This window comes from Syngnathus typhle, linkage group LG10, assembly GCF_033458585.1.
Source record: "Syngnathus typhle isolate RoL2023-S1 ecotype Sweden linkage group LG10, RoL_Styp_1.0, whole genome shotgun sequence".
In the NCBI taxonomy this organism is placed as follows: Eukaryota; Metazoa; Chordata; class Actinopteri; order Syngnathiformes; family Syngnathidae; genus Syngnathus; species Syngnathus typhle.
Window position 1 is genome coordinate 14,325,289 of NC_083747.1, and position 17,120 is coordinate 14,342,408.

Below are 17,120 nucleotides of genomic sequence, written 5' to 3' on the forward strand. Positions count from 1 at the left end.
TCATGATGGCAGGGGAGGCGTGTGTGACACACACACACTCACACACACACACACACACACTCACACACACACGATGAGTTAGGTGTCATATGCAGAGTTGAAGAGGTGGGTCTTGAGATGGCGTTTGAAGAGGGAGTCAGCGTTACAAATGGTCAGAGGGAGAGAGTTCCAGAGAGTGGGGGCAGCAATGGCAAAGGCTCTATCCCCAATGGTCCAGTATTTGGTCGAGGTGGTGGGGGTGAGAAGGTTGTCGTCAGCAGTGCGGAGTCGGCGGGTGGGGGTATGGCAGTGCAGGAGGCAGACAGGTAGGGGGCGTTAGGTTGTTTAGGGCCTTGTATGTTGTGAAAAAGGATCTTGAAATGTATGCGCTGTTTTATGGGAAGCCAGGGAAGTTGACGGAGGACAGGGGTGATGTGCTGTCTGAAGGGTGAGCAGGTGAGCAGTCGGACAGCAGAGTTTTGAACATATTGTAGTTTTTGAAGGACAGTTACATACAGGATGCTATTGCAGTAGTCCAGTCTGGAGGTGATAAATGCATGAAAATGTGTCTCTGCCGCAGTGGTGGAAAGAGATGGTCGAAGGCGTGCAATGTTTCGTAAGTGAAAGAAGGATGTTTTGGTAACGTGGTTGATGTGTGGTTTGAAGGAGAGTGTGGGGTCCATATAAATTCCAAGGTTTCTGACTAGAGGGGAGGGAGTGACAGAGTGGCCGTTAATACAGAGTGTGAAGTTCTGGTAGGTGGAGAGGCTGGATTTAGGACCAAAGATGATGATCTCTGTTTTGTTACTGTTTAGATTGAGAAAGTTTTGAGTCATCCAGTCTTTGATGTCTGTGAGGCAGCAAGTGAGGGTGGAAAGGATGGCAGGGAAGATGGTTTTAGTGGTGATGTAGAGTTGTGTATCGTTGGCGTAACAGTGGGATTTGAGACCATGGCGGCGGATGATGTCTCCAATGGGAAGCATGTACAGAATGAAAAGAATGGGGCCCAGAACTGATCCTTGAGGGACTCCATGTGCAGCAGGGGTGGTGTGGGATTTATGTTGGTTGATGGTGATGTAGTGACATCTGGCAGACATGTAGGATTTGAACCAGGAGAGGGCGGTGTTGGTGATGCTGATGGATTCTAGGCGGTTGAGAAGAATGGAGTGGTTTACTGTGTCAAAGGCAGCACTGAGGTCAAGGAGGACAATGGTGAGAGAGCCAGTCAGAGGAAAGCAAGAGATCGTTTGTGACTTTGAGTAGGGCCGTTTCAGTGCTATGGTGTGTACGGAAACCAGACTGGAATGTTTCATACAGGTTATTTGAGAGGAGGTAGGTCTTGAGTTGAGTTGCGACAGCTCTTTCCAGTAGTTATGACAGAAATGTGAGATTAGAGATGGGTCTGTAGTTGTTGGCGTACTCAGGGTCAAGGCCGTTTATTTTGAGGAGAGGAGTGATGGCTGCAAGCTTAAGAGGTGAGGGGACTGTGCCAGAGGTGAGGGAGGAATCGATGATGTCTGTGATGAGTGGGGCAATGGGGGAGAGGCAGTCTCTGACGAGTAGAGATGGCATGGGGTCCAGGGGGGAGGTAGACGATTCTATGGTGGAGAGGTCAGCAAAGGTTATAGGGAAAAAAGTTGATAGCCGTGGGACAGAAGATGGAAAGAATGTGGGTTCAGGTTGTGGGGTAGTGGAGGGGGAGGATGCGAGCTGGTGGTAGATGTTTTCTATTTTAGAATTGGAAAATGACAAAAGCGTGTCACATTTCTCTGGGGTGAAGGATGATGAAGTGTTGTCATGGGGTTTGAGGAATTTGTTTATGGTTGAAAACAGGGAATGTGGGTTTGGAGAACCAGAGTGGATGATACCAGAGTAGCAAGATGAGCGGGCTTTGTTAATGGCTGATTTAGAATGATGCATGAGGTCTTTGTAAGCGAGGGCATGGACCGTGAGGCCGGTTTTCTTGCATAATCGTTCTAGCTGTCGGAGTTGTTTCTTAAGTTTATAGAGTTCCGGGTTGAACCAGGTTGCTGGGTGAGTAAAAGTGACTGTTTTTGGTTTTCAGAGAAGTCACTGTGTTGAGGGAGGTAGACAGAATGTTGCTGTAAGTGTTGACGAGGTCCGTGGTTGGGTTTCAGGGGGCGTGAGGCCGGAAAGTGTGTGCAGGTGGAGAGAGTGTCTGGGCAGATGGACTTGAGGTTGCGAAAGATGATTGTGCAGTTTTGTTTTGGTTCGGGGATGAGGGTCTCAATGTCAAATAAGATGGCTAACTGGTCAGATATGGAGAGGTCGGAGCTAGAAATGTTATGGCTGTTGAGGCCAGTGGAACAGACCAGGTCTAGGGTGTGTCCGTGCTTGTGGGTAGTGAAGATGATGTGTTGAGTGAAGCCAGAGCAGTTGAGGAAACCCAGGAAGTCCATAGAATGTTTAAAATCAGTGGAATCGATGTGCAGGTTGAAATCACCAAGAAGATGATGAAACTGAGAAAAGTGCAGTGATGAATTCTGAGAGGTCAGATAAGAAAGATGGATTTGGTTTGGGGGGGCGGTAAATAATAACAGTGATGAGGAGTTTAGGTCCTGGAAGTTTAAAACCCAGATGTTTAAATGATGGGGCAGAGGGGAGGGACAGTGCACGGGGTTTGAGGTTTTGAGTTGAAGTTCTGCTGAGACGCGCTCCACCAATTTATAGGGTCCAGTCCATGCAGGCTCCGTCCCCCTCCTTCTTGGGACCTTCAGCCAGAACGTTGGGGTGATCTGGACCTCGGTCTTTGCTTCCGTATCCGCAGTCGTTCGCTGAGCAAATCCCTATCTGGATCCGCCACCGAAAGAACAGCAGCACGTCCGGAAAACAGCAAACAACAGCACCTTTTCTGCAGCCTTTGCAGTAGTCATTTGAGATGTTTCTCCTCAACAGTTCTGCCCTGTCCAGATAAGAGTATCCTGTAGGTGTGGTTTGATTGAGTGAGAAATAGTCCAGGGGATCTTGCCGTGTTTCGTTTAGGCAGAGCATTTACATCCATTTGATGGACAATGAGATTGTTTTGAACAGCTATCTGCATCAAAGCCCGTATTGATGTGATGTTTCCTGTTGGAGCAAACGTCTCGGGATAGTCTTCTGTTTGATTGTAACCTTTGGCGACATACCGTTTTTTTCCGTGTATAGTGCGCCCCCATGTATAATACGCACCCTAAAAATGGCATGCTGATGCTGGAAAAAAGCCTGTACCCATGTATAATACGCACCCAATTTTTATGAATTTTCTTTTATGAATTTTTTTTTTTCTTTTTTTTTTTTTTTTTTAAGTCCCAATGATCGTCACACACGCAGGGAGGCATCGGGTCCCATTTTTATAGTCTTTGGTATGGTCTTAACTAGGCTGGATGTAATTTTTTTTGTTGGCGTTGATTTCTCCGACTGCCCATAAACGCACCACCGCGCTCCGTGCGCGCATGGGAAAGAGGCGTGCGGACGTGAAAAAGGCGGCTCTGTATGGGAGAGACGTTGAAGAGGAATAAAAACACCCTTGGAAACCAAAACTTGGTGATTTCAAGTTTCATTTCGAGGGACATTTGTCACGTCTCGTCCCCAGTTTTGCTATGTGTCTAGGTTGCCATAGTTTCTGTTCGCGTCGCCCCTCTCTTCCTGTGTCACCTCAATCGATGTAACGGATCATTGCATGTGTTACTGTCATGATGTCTGTTTGCTTTCTGTTCCTGTCTTTGGTAATGTCACCCTGTCTTTTTGTTCCACGTCTTTGTCGGTCAGTCCTGTTGTTGGTTTTGTTTTCTAAAAAAATAAATAAATTTAAAAAAAAAATTACAAATTTTTTGTACCCATGTATAATGCGCACCCCAGATTTTAGGACAATAAATTCGTTAAATTTTGCGCACTATACACGGAAAAAACCGGTATTATGAATAACAGTCTCCATCAGTTCAGTGCCTGCAGGTCAGATTAATGAAAGATGTTTATCTTATGAGATCACACCAAACGGCAAACATTCTGACCAAATATATCATCTTGAAGAATCGGCGAAAGCATACATCCAAATAAAGTAATCAAAAGGCAACACAGTGATTTTCAGTGGGAACAGTGTTGTTGGTCTCCCTTTTTTGCTAGTGCGTCATAGTCTGGAGTAAAATTTGTTGTGGCAATTCTTAGGAGAGATCCGAGGTGTTGGTCCGTTTACCTCGATCTGTGACGGGTTGATGTTGATGTTCATGTGGCTGAACGTCACGTCGCGTACGTTGAGTCAAATTGGCCACTCTTTTTTAAACACTCGGCGCTGTGTCCACCTTGCTTTTCCTTGGGCGACTCATTTTAATAGAAGGATTCCAGGGGAAGGTTTGTGGGTGGCTTTAGCGTAAAACTGTATCTGAAAGCTCAGCGCGCGAATTACAAGAATGCTGTCGTCACAGCCCACACTTTAAATTCGGGACTGATACAAATAGAGCGCGAGTGCGCCATGTCCGTACTACTGATTACGTGCACGCACTTGTGAGTGTGCACCGAGCTTTCTGACACGGCTTCCGGTAGTATATGCGCAGGCGAGCGGTTCCCCATCTACTGGGGAAACGCAGTCATTGCAGGCAAAATGACCAGAAAAAATGTTTAATACAATTTATTCAGGGTTGGCGGGCCGGATTAAACGGTCCCGTGGGCCGGATGTGGCCCGCGGGCCGTAGTTTGCCCACCTTTGTTCTAGAAGCAAATTGCATTCATTTACCACTTGATTTGCAAATTTTAACTTTAGTGTTCACACAATTTGAACTCTGGTTATTTGTCATTGGGCATACAACAGCATTGTCATACTTCTTGTATGGACAGGAGCTCTAATAATCTAAAAAATGTTCTAATAATCTGACAATGACATGTTCTGCTGTCATATGGACATCTGTTACTTCTTTCACTGTATGAGCATGAGGGGTCAAAGTGGAGGAAGCTTGTCATGCTGTAAATGTGACTTTTCCTCTGCCCCTTCCCCCACCCCTTGATTGTTTTTTTCTTGCAAAACGACACACTCTTGCAAAGTGTCCTCGTTTCCCACGAGTTCCAACAGTTGTCAGAATCTGATTGGGGTCTTGAATTATATGGCGGCCTGCGACCTTCCTGGCCTCTACCTCTTCTTCTGGCCCGCTGGGACCCACGGAAGAAGACTGTTGTATCTTCATCTAGGTCATCATCGTCCTTATTGTCTAGATGAAATACATCAGAACTTTTGCCTCTCTTGATCACTTTTTCAGCATGTCTGGCCCATTGCATAGTTGTTGTCACACTTGCAACATCTACTTCCACCAAATGTTTCCTCACCCAGTTGCCTATTTCGAGTTGAGTTTGAGTTTGAGTTTTGAGTTTATTCACGCGATATCCAAGACATACAACATAGAACAACAAACAGTAATTCCGGATGCGTGAAAAGGTCACCCCAAGCAAGCTATTTAAAGCTTTTAATAGGGGGCCTGGTTTCCCATAAGTATCAGATATTGGCCAGATATCCTTACATTTTGGACAACATACAACAATAATAAACACACAACAAGGTACAGCACACAACAACCATACGACAAGCAATAGACAACCTCAGTATTCTGGTTACTCTGGATTTGATGTAAAGTACATTTGCAATTTATAAATTAACAACTAATATATTAACAACATATTTCAGGGCGGAAATTAGTAAGGAGCGCATTTTTAAGCTGTTGCTGACAAGCACTCTCAGCTGCATCATTGAATGGGATGCCACTATGCGCCCTGAATTCTTTTTCAAGTCTTAAGCGAAAATCATCAATATCTTCCCCAGGCTTCTGTTTAATTCCTGCCAAATGACCATAATTCGCTCGTCTTCGAAATATAGTTCGTACTCTTTGCACAAGATCATTCCATTGTGCTGCATACTCCCCTACCAATTGATTTCCCTCAACGGGATAGGGAAAAGGCCCTTGATTATTTCTACCTGTATAATGTCCTCTAACCTTTCCCCAGTCTTTTCCCAAAGAAGACATCGCAACTTCTCCTGCTTCATGCCCATTCAGTCTATAGGAATGTATGATTCCAGCCATGTCCTCTGCCCATTTATCTGGGTCTTCAGCAACAGGGGTAACCCCTTCAACTGCTTTTCTTGCCTCTTCCAAAGTCCATGGCCGAAAAACATACGTATGTGGAGGTTGGCCTTCCCCTACAATAGGGTTTGGCACCTGTATCATTGGGCACACATCAACATTGTCCATATTTTGGGAAAATCTGGCAGCAGTGGTCAAACCTCTTGTTTGTACAGGACTTCTAGTAATGTGACCCTGACTTTTCTTTCTGTTATATGGGGGAGGGTGCAAGTCTGCTAAACTTGGATACAAGTTTTGCATACGAGCGGAAGATCCCTCTTGCTCCGCTTGAGCTGCACTTCCAGCTGCGGCTGCAGGGGTGGCCGGGACAGTGCGCCTGCGCACTGTGGCCTCATTGTCTTCCGGCTTGACAAACATAGTCGCAGCCTCATCACTTTTCAACTTTCTGTCTTTTGGATTTGTTCTCTTCTCTCTTGTGAAGCTTTCAACCACAATCTAGCACAATTCAACTCTCTCTCTTTTGTTTTCTTTTTCAGTCCCATTGCTTTCCTATCGACACTCCTCAGAAAACATCAACTACTATCTTCCACACTTCAACTTTCCTTCTACTCCATACTTTTTCTTCCACTTTGGCATGTATTGCATACAATTAAGAAATTTACTCGCCATGTACTTCTCATCTCCTTCAAGAGCTAGTGATTTACCGGTTTTATTTCCCATCTTAATTTGGTATTTTAGGTTTATACAATTTTTACAGTTTTTACATTTTTTCTTTCTTTGAGGATCCTCAATGCAGGTTCAAATTGACCTTTCAACAAATTACTAGCCTGTGTTATTGCCGTGGATCAATGCTAGAACTGCTATTTAGTCAATTTATCCTACCAGTCGCACACTCTCAACCACACAACATTCATGCAAACAGCTTGGAACAACGGACAAAAAAAAGAATATACGCCCTTCTTCAATTAAGAAAAAGAAGCTCTGTTTTTTTTTTTAGCCCGTTCCTTCCACCGGGACTAGAATCCCAGCTGTTTCATAGCTCGGACAAACCAAAGCCGTATATCTCATAGCTCGGACAAACCAAAGCCGTATATCTCGTGCACCTTTAATTTTTTACACGTTTCATAGCTCGAACAAATCAAAGCCGTATATCTCGTGCACCTTTAATTTTTTACGCGTTTCATAGCTCGAACAAATCAAAGCCGTATATCTCGTGCACCTTTAATTTTTTACGCGGAACTTTAGGGCTTTAACTTACCTGTCCCCTGGTTCGTTGTACTGCCGGATCCCGTCAATCCACCTCTGGCAGACAAAGGCAGACCTAAGATGCTGGCCCAGCGAAGAAATTCTCTTCCCAGGACTTTCTTTTCCAGGTCCTCCTAAAGGACGCTGGCTTGTCGACAATGCAGCACGTCCTCCTCCGTCAGCCAGATGGCGGGTATGAGGGTTCCGGGTCACGGCACCAAAATGTTAGGGTGGTGCTCACTCTAACTTATTTTGCAAGAACCACACTGGAGACAAGTTCTTCGTTTTAGACACCTGCAGGTGGAGAGTTCATTTGTCGCTGTGCTTACAGCGATGGTCGAATGAGATCTGACTCAGGCCTCATCAGGTGCATATTTATTGAGAGAAACAGAGTGGGGTTGAAAGTGGGGGTGTGAGAAGACAGGATGGTGTGAAGCCGCTTCCCTGCTGATCAAAGCATAGCAGGGGGCCTTTTACGACGTTGTGTAAGCAAAAAAACTTTGATTGCTTCCTCTGCAGCTAGTCAATCAGTTGAAAAGACCTTAACACTTTGTTCTACTACTTTTGTTAAGACAGGGCAAGCTAGGTAAATTATTACAGGTTACATTCCAACATAATCATACGATGAAGATATTCTGCAAACCCTAACAGTGCCTAAATCAGTCTTGTTCTGGCGTTGCACTTCTGCCTCATTATGCTGTGATGCATCTGTGTTAATCCATCTTTTGTTCTCAATTAAGTCTCTGTTATCTTCACTGTGTGATGTATCCTCACAAATCCTAGTTTCAGTGGTTGTACTCCTGATGTTCATGGTTTCTGAATCACAGTCGTCTGTTGTGTTTGACTGTCAACGCTGATGTTTTTGATAAATTTCACTAGCCTGTGTTTTGATACTTTTTCTGTCTGTGAGTTGTAGACCAGATATGCTGGGCTATTCCTACTATACCCAACAAATATCCCTTTCTCACCTATAGCATCTAGTTTCTTATGATCATGCTTGAACGTATAGCGTCTGTGCTTGTCTTGTTTGGTGGCCGATCCAAACCAGACAGTGATGGAGGTGCAGAGGATAGACTGAATGATGTCAGTGTAGAAGGTTTTCAGCAGCTCCTGTGGCAGGTTGAACTTCCTGAGCTGTCTCAGAAAGTACAACCTCTGCTGGGCCTTCTTCCGGACAGAGTCTATGTGGCCGGTCCATTTCAGGTCCCAGGGGGATTGTGGATCCCAGGAACTTGAAGGTGTCTGTGGTGGGAGTAGCAATACTGAGGATGGTGAGGGGTGGAAGTGGCAAAGGGTCTCTCCTGAAGTCCACTGTCATCTTCACAGTCCTGAGTGGGTTCAGCTCCAGGTGGTTTTGGCTGCACCAGTGGACCAACCGCTCCGCCCCCTGTCTGTATGCAGTCTCGTCACCGTCCCGGATCAGTCGGAGGAGAGTGGTGTTGTCCGCATACTTCAGGAGCTTCACAGAAGAGTCGCTTGAGGAGCAATCGTTGGTATAGAGAGGGAAGAGCAATGGGGAGAGTATACACCTCTGGGGGGCGCCGGTTCTGGTGGTCCAGGTGTCGGATGTGATGGTCCCCAGCTTCACATGCTGTCTCCTGTTTGGTCAGGAAGCTGGTGATCCACTGACAGGTGGAGGCAGGCACCGCGAAATGGGTGAGCTTCTGGTGGAGGATATCGGGAGCGATGGTGTTGAACGCCGAGCTGAAGTCCACAAACAGGAACCTGGTGTACGACCGTGGGGTGTCTACGTGGCGCAGGATGTAGTGCAGTCCCAAGTTGACTGCATCATCCACTGATAATAATAATAATAATAATAATAATAATAATAATAATAATAATAATAATAATAATAATAATAATAATAATAATAATAAATTATATTTATAACGCACTTTACATTTGGAGGAATCTCAAAGTGCTACATGGAAAGTAAAAACAAGAAAACAAAACAAGGACAAGTATAAAACAACTGGACGACAACCAGGATATGAGAACAGGAATTACGGAAATGCTAGAGTAAAGGGGTGAGTTTTAAATCCGGTTTTGAAAGAGTCAGTCGATTGGGATGCTCTTAGGTGCTCGGGGAGGGAGTTCCACAGTGTGGGGGCTGAATGGCATCTTGCTAGGGATCCCGATGAGGAGTGCGTTAGTCTAGCCACTGACCTGTTTGTCTGGTAGGCAAACTGCAGGGGGTCGAGCAGGGGTCTTGTGATGTCCTTCAGGTGGCTCAACACGAGCCTCTCAAAGGATCTCATGACCAAAGATGTCAGGGCGACGGGTCCGTAATCATTCAATAATGTGATGGGGGGCTTCTTAGCCACCGGTGCGATGATGGAGCTTTTGAAGCACGAGGGCACCTCACACCGCTCCAGGGAACAGTTGAAGATCCGTGTAAAGGTGGGTGCCAGCTGTTCAGCACAGACTTTCAGGCAGGAGGGGGACACGCCGTCTGGGCCTGGTGCCTTCCTGACCTTCTGCCCCCAAAACATCTGACACACGTCCTCCTCGCGGATCTGAAGTGCTACTACGAAGCTTTGAGGAGACAGTAATGGGAAACACCATAGACAGAATAACGAAAGGCATTTATAGTTGAGGCGTAATTTTACACTTGGAGCAAAGTATACGTAAACACAAACGATGCAGAATCACATGTAGACAAAAGCTTCTGTCGGCCAAGCGCATCATTGACTTGCTAATTTCTCTGGCCACATCCAAGTGTGCCGAGTGAGCTCGTATCTATCTGCGGATGCCACCGCCACCACAAATAGCCTGATCATTTTTTCTCGCCAAAGGCCTCCATCCTCGTCGTCGATGTCTTCGCCCGGGTTGCGGCGGCAAAGGAAGTTGCGAGGCGAGCTGCATGCGGCGGGGCGGAGCCTGCTGGCCTTCGGAGTGGGGCTGGCGCTGGCCTCCTGCTACGGCGCCACGGCGCTCTTCCTGGAAGGTGCGCCGCTGTGGACGTGTGTGTATGGCACACTGGCCGTGGCCGGCGCCGTTGCCTTTGGAATGGGGATGTCCGTGCGCGTGCGCACTGCTGTCGGCCTCATGCTGCCGTTGCTCTGCTCAGGTTTGTCGCCTGACCGCCGTGTGTGTGTGTGTGTGTGTGTGTGTGTGTGTGTGTGTGTGTGTGTGTGTGTGTGTGTGTGTGTGTGTGTGTGTGTGTGCGTGCATGCGTGTGTTTGTACTTGCGGCATTGTGAGGACCGGCATGAGTAAATAGACCAACGCTGTGAGGACATTTTAGCGACGTGAGGACATTTTGGCCGGTCCTCACTTTGTCATGCTCTAAATCAACTCCGAAAGGTATAGAAAAAACACCCTATGATTTTCCTGAAAAGTCCTCAGAATGACCTAAAGTTGAGAAATTTTTGCCAGAATTTTACACACATTTTGCTTTCTACTGCTGTCATGGTCAAAATCCAGTACTGCCTCTATTTTTTTTAACTTTTCGCTCCCTTGCTCGACCTCCGGTCGAAATTGGTACTGCACCAGATTATTCCAAAATGGTTAGGCATAGGGCTAATCCCCTCTTGCTGTACTGAAAGCGATTATTGAAAAATACTATTTATATTAATTTGCGTACACATTTAATTTTTTTTATAAAATAATAATAATAATAAATTCAAATATTATTGATATATCATTGATTTGGTTCTAAATACAAGGTTTCCCCACCCTTACTACTATGTCTTAGGCTACAAAGTATTTACTGTTCTAAATGAACTATTTATTAATTCTCTCAACCGCCTGTCATCACTGGGGTCATAGGTGTGCTGGAGCAGCAGTCAGTAGGAGGGGATGTTTATTGTTATGCAAACGTATATGCTAATGAGTTTGGTGCCAGTCTAATCGGTGAGGTATTGTTATGCTAATGTGCGTATATGCTAATGTGTATGGCGCCAGCCGAGGCGGCGCCAGCCGAGGAGGCGCCAGCCGAGGAGGCGCCATCTTGGCTGGCTAGCGCCATTTTGGCTTGCTGGCGCCATCTTGGATGGGGACATGTATGGGGCATGTATTATAGCAGCCAGATGTTGGTGCACCTAATTTGACATTCAATAGTTAGTGGGGTCCGTTCAATAGTTTGAGTTTTCGGGGTCGTAGTCGTCTCCGAGAGTCAAGTCATTAAAGCGCCGTCAGAATCATTAGCTATAGCTTTAGTGTTTTCGTGTCACATGACCCCTTGGGGGAGCCTTTTTTCCGCCAAGTTTAAAGTTAGTTTGGGACGGATGACCATCGATCATTTTGAGAAGACAAGCCAGCGCATGAGCTCTGATCAGCGGAGGCGGAGTGCGCCAAATATTGTTTCGAGATGGTTAAAGGTAGGTAATGTTACTATTTCCAGTATAATAATAATAATACATTAGGTTTATTATAATACACTAAGGTTATTTGTAAAACAAGATGTAATATTTATGTAATGTCATGCAGATATCATCGTTTTTGCCAATGTTCATGCACCCTTTGACGACGACTTTAGTTTATCTAACACAATCAGACTACGGTGAGTCAGCCTTTCATCTATTGTAGCTAATATAAATGCTATTAGTTTGTGATTTATTTTATGTATGTAACAGATCTCGTATCCGCAGCCATTAGAAAAAACTCCCCTCCCTGAAGGACATTTACATCTCCCATCTCACCCGCAAGGCGACCACGATTGTGTGTGATGTGAGTCACCCCGCTCACTCTTTGTTTGATCTTCTGCTCTCTGGGAAGAGGTACAGGAGCCTGCGCTCCCGCACCACAAGACTCACCAACAGCTTCATACTCCAGGCTGTTAGGATCCTGAACTGTCTCCCCCCTCCACCCTCGGCTGCATAACGTCCTGTACTTTTGCGCTATATTCTGACTGTCTGCTGTATGCACACTTGCTCCATTTTTGCTCCTCTTATTTATTTATGTTATTTGTTTCTTTATTATTTATTCATCGCTCTTATATATTCATTGTTTGTGCCTTCTTGTTTTTACTTTTTGTGCTGTTTACTTGTATGTATATTGTGTACTATGTCTTGTCACTGTGGGATAGTGGGAAACGTAATTTCGATCTCTTTGTGTGTCTTGACGTGAAGAAATTGACAATAAAGCAGACTTTGACGCTACCATTGAGACCAATAAACCCGCGCCCCACGCCGACCGACAGGAAGTTGTCACAAAGAGGTGGAGCCAGAAGCATTCACCGACACAGAATTGGCGGACACTTTATCTGCATACGAAGGCGGGAACCACTCTTACGAGTCGACAAACAAAGTTAGAGGTATTCCCTTCTAATTTTTTTCTCTTTCTATGTTATCATTTGACCAGCTATTTTTGGTATTATAACGGTTTAGCTGATTCTAAATATCTACTTCCAGTTAAGCGTCGTGACACAGGGCGAGGGGTTCAAAGAGGAAGGAGGTGGAGGGCAGCCGTCTACAACACGAGCCATCCAACCACCAGGGGCCTGAGCCGGCATGCGAGGGTCATCACCATAAGAATAGGAGGCGTCCAGTAAAGTGCGATGGTAATTGTATCTACAAGTTGATTACAAGAATCTTTCAGGGTTATACGCATCCTGACAAATTTGGCTGAATCAAGATAGGTCTGTTTTTATTCATTTTTACTATTCTGTGTTGCTTCTGTTGTGTTTTTTTAAAAAAAGAAATATAATGGATCATTGTAACTCTCGTCAGCGGAGTCAGATTTCCTAACAAACATTGATGAAATAGATTTGCAACCATTTTGTGAAACGGTTACAAACCAAAGAAGTGATACACCTGAGCTAGATTTGTTGAGCATTAACAACGATATTGATTTGCTATCAACCAATGCGTCTAGCGGTCAAGGGGGGAGAAAAGACGGGGTTGTAGCCGTCTCCGATAGTTGAGTCGTTAGAGAGCCAGCATTTATTGGCTCTGAGTCGTCTATGTGTAATTTTGTTGAAAAAGGCATCTGAAGGAGAAAGGCTAGGTGTTGGTACACCTAATTTGACAAACAATAGTTTGAGGCGAGGTCGTAGTCGTCTCCGATAGTTGACGCGTTAAAGCGTCGTCAATGTGCTAATGAAGTCATCTGAAAGAAAGAGACCAGGTGTTGGGGGCATTTAATTTTGGAGGGAGACAGATGAAGGCCTCTGAAGGCCTTATATTTCAGTATATTTGATGTGCCTCCAGCATATTTTGTATGTTACAATTTGTTTAGATAGTTTTATGAAAGTTGTCTTAAGTTAAAAACATGTCCTGACTAAAAACACGTGATACACAGAGGTGTGGTTTGAGAGAGGGGCTGGACCTGCTGCGGCTATATTACGACAGAGTGTTGAGCAGCTAGTTCACAGAAAAGAGCCAAGCTTAAGCTTTGGAGTCAAACTGCAAACCTGAAGCTCAAATCATGATAGCAGAAACACCGGTCAGTATTCATTAGGGGTGTAACGATACATCGATACACATCGATTAATCGATATAATGCTCTACGATTTATTGGCATCGATGCTAAACGTAAACATCGATTTATATCGCCGTGTTTGACCTCGGACATTAGACGCGACTTTATTTTGAAATCCGGTTCATTGTTGCTTGCTTCCTCTTTCCGGGAGCAGTGCGCCCGGCGTTGTGTTGTGAGCAGAGCAGGCACGTGAAAGGGGAGTCGACAACTAGTACGCGGCTCCTGGGCTGGTGCTATGGCTAGTGTCTAAAAAAGATGAGGAAATTTGCTCCCCTTTAGGCTTCAAGTCATTCATTTGGAAGCACTTTGGATTCCAAAGAAAAGATGGCTCAACCGACAAGACACGTGCAGTTTGTAAATCCTGCCATGCGGTGATCAAATATTCAGGGAGCACAAATCTCGCCGCACATTTAAAGAAAAAACACGACATCAAAGTTCAGTGTTAAAATAAGCACTTTGTATACTGCAATACTCTTGTAATTTCCTAAATAAAGAGTTTGCAGTACCTTGTTGATTTTGCGTATGAATTGTTATAAATCAGGATATTATTCTATATTTTTTATTTAAAAAAAAAATAATCGATCGTAGAGCACTATATCGCGATATATCGTGAATGAATCGCAGCAGGCTTTAAGATATCGGCAAATATCGTATCGTAGTTCTTTGTATCGATATTATATCGTATCGTGACAAAACCCGCGATTTACACCCCTAAAATGTGTGATGAATAAATAATAAACAAACAACCCAATAAATAAGAGGAGCAAAACTGAGCCAGTGTGCGTACAGCAGACAGTAAGCGTAGCGCAAAGTGCAGCACGCTACGCAGAAGGGGGGGGGGGGGCGAGTTCAGGATCCTAACAGCCTGGAGTATGAAGCTGTTGGAGAGTCTGGTGGTGCGGGAGCGCAGGCTCCTGTACCTCTTCCCAGAGGGCAGAAGCTCAAACAAAGAGTGAGCAGGGTGACTCACATCACTCACAATCGTGGTCGCCTTGCGGGTGAGATGGGAGGTGTAAATGTCCTTCAAGGAGGGGAGCGAAGCACCAATAATCTTACCAGCCGTGTTCACTATGCGCTGCAGGGCCTTCAAGTTGTAGTCAGTGCAGCCGCCACCCCAAATAGTTTTTTCAATAACTCTGAATTTTACGTCAGGGCCGTTCTCAGCTCTTAGTTTGTGTTTATGTCACGTTAGCATACCTATCGTTTAGCCTGTTGTTGCTCGTTCATGACTGCTCTTGGTGTTGGATTTTGTCGAATAAATTGCCCCCCCCAAAATGCGACGTATACTCCGGAGCGACTTATATATGTTTTTTTTCACTTTTCTGGGCCTTTTATGGCTAGTGCGACCTATACTCCAGTGCGATTTATAGTCCGAAGATTACGGTATATTATATCGATTATAATGTTATATTAATATTAGACCTAATCTAATTAATTCGCCCAATAATATTGTTTTTTTTGTTTCTCACTCAGTGAGTGACAGGTGTCCAGCCAATGATACGATACGGTTCACTTACGGTACGAAGCCAATCATGGCATTGACGGTGTTTGCGTCTGGGCCCTGCCTATACGCGCCGTGCAGGTTAGCTAGCAGGTTAATTGATGCTAATACAAACCCAGCTGCGGCTGGAGCCGTGGCCGGGACAGTGCGCCTGCGCACTGTGGCCTCATTGTCTTCCGGCCTGACAAACATAGACGCAGCCTCGTCACTTCTCAACTTTCTATCTTTTGTCTTTTGGATTTGTTCTCTTCTCTCTTGTGAAGCACTCAACCACATTCTAGCACAAATCAATTATTTCTCTTTACTATTCTTTTTCAGTCCCTTTGACTTCCTATTCACACTCTCCTCCAAAACATCAACCACTATCTTCCAGACTTCCACTTTCAACTTTGCTTCTACTCCATACTTTTTCTTCCACTTTGGCATGTATCGCATACAATTAAGAAATTTACTCGCCATGTACTTCTCATCTCCTTCAAGAGCTAGGGATTTACCGGTTTTGTTTCCCATCTTAATTTGGTATTTTAGGTTTAGACAATTTTTTCTTTCTTTTTTTTCTTTTCTTTTCTTTGAGGATCCTCAATGCAGGTTTAAATTGACCTCCCACCAAATTCTCTCTGCAGTCAATTTATCCTACCAGTCGCACACTCAACCACACAACTTTCATGCAAACAGCTTGGAAAAACAGACAAAAAAAAAGAGAATCTACGCCCTTCTTCAATTAGGAAAAATAAACTCCTTTTTCTTAGCCCGTTCCTTCCACTGGGACTAGAATCCCAGCTGTTTCATAGCCCGGACAAACCAAAGCCGTAGCTCATAACTCGGACAAACCGAAGCTGTATCTCATAGCTAGGACAAACCAAAGCTGTATCTCATAGCTCGGACAAACCAAAGCCGTATCTCATAGCTAGGACAAACCAAAGCTGTATCTCATAGCTCGGACAAACCAAAGCCGTATCTCATAGCTTGGACAAACCAAAGCCGTATCTGCGCTTTTTTCCATGACTTACTTGTCTCCCTTGGTCAGCTGGACTGTCGGGTCCCCGTCAATCCACCTCTGTCAGACGAAGGCCGACCTAAGATGCTGGCCCAGCGAAGAATTTCCTTCCCAGGTCTTTCTTTACCAGGTCCTCCTAATGGACGCTGGCCCGTCGACGGTGTAGAGCGCGTCGTCCTCCGTCAGCCAGATGGCGGGTATGAGGGTTTCGGCACCAAAATGTTAGGGTGGTGCTCACTCTAACTTATTTTGCAAGAACCACACTGGAGACAAGTTAGTCGTTTTAGACACCGGCAGGCGGAGAGTTCACTCGTCGCTGTGCTTACAGCGATGGTCGAATGAAGTCTGACTCAGGCCTCGTCAGGTGCTTATTTATTGAGAGAAACAGAGTGGGGTTGAAAGTGGGGGTGTGGGAACACACAGGATAAGGTGAAGACGGTCCCCTGCTGATCAAAGCATAGCAGGGGGCCTTTTACGACTTTCTGTAAACAAAGCAACTTTGATTGCTTCCTCTGCGTTTAGTCAATCAGTGGTAAACCAATTTTGTCTAGACAGGACAAACTAATTAAATTATTACAGGTTACATTCCAACATAATCATACAATGAAGATATTCTGCAAACCCTAACAGTCACTCTAAGTCAGGGGTGGCCAACCAGTCAGAGGCTAAGAGCCACATTTTTTACTGTGTCATCGCAAAGAGCCACATCATACACATGAGCATACATGAACACCCCCCCACACACACACGCACACACACACACACACACACACACACACACACCTCTGCTCAGCCAAATTTATTGTGTGACATTATCAAGTCACGCACCAACATGATAATGACTCCTACAGTACTAAAACCACAGACCGAAGACCACATTTTCAACAATGAACATTGTGTGCATTGTCTCACAC

At 45.1% G+C, this 17,120-nt stretch overlaps 1 protein-coding gene across 1 annotated transcript in view; it reads left to right on the forward strand.

Annotated features, from left to right (window-relative positions):
- Nucleotides 1-1,513: 1,513 nt before the first annotated feature.
- dcst2 (DC-STAMP domain containing 2) overlaps nucleotides 1,514-17,120 on the forward strand; it is a 51,886-nt gene continuing 36,279 nt past the window's right edge. The window contains exons 1-2 of the mRNA XM_061289091.1: nucleotides 1,514-1,590; nucleotides 10,082-10,356. Of these exons, the coding sequence (XP_061145075.1) occupies nucleotides 1,514-1,590; nucleotides 10,082-10,356 (352 nt within the window). The remainder of the gene's footprint in view (nucleotides 1,591-10,081; nucleotides 10,357-17,120) is intronic.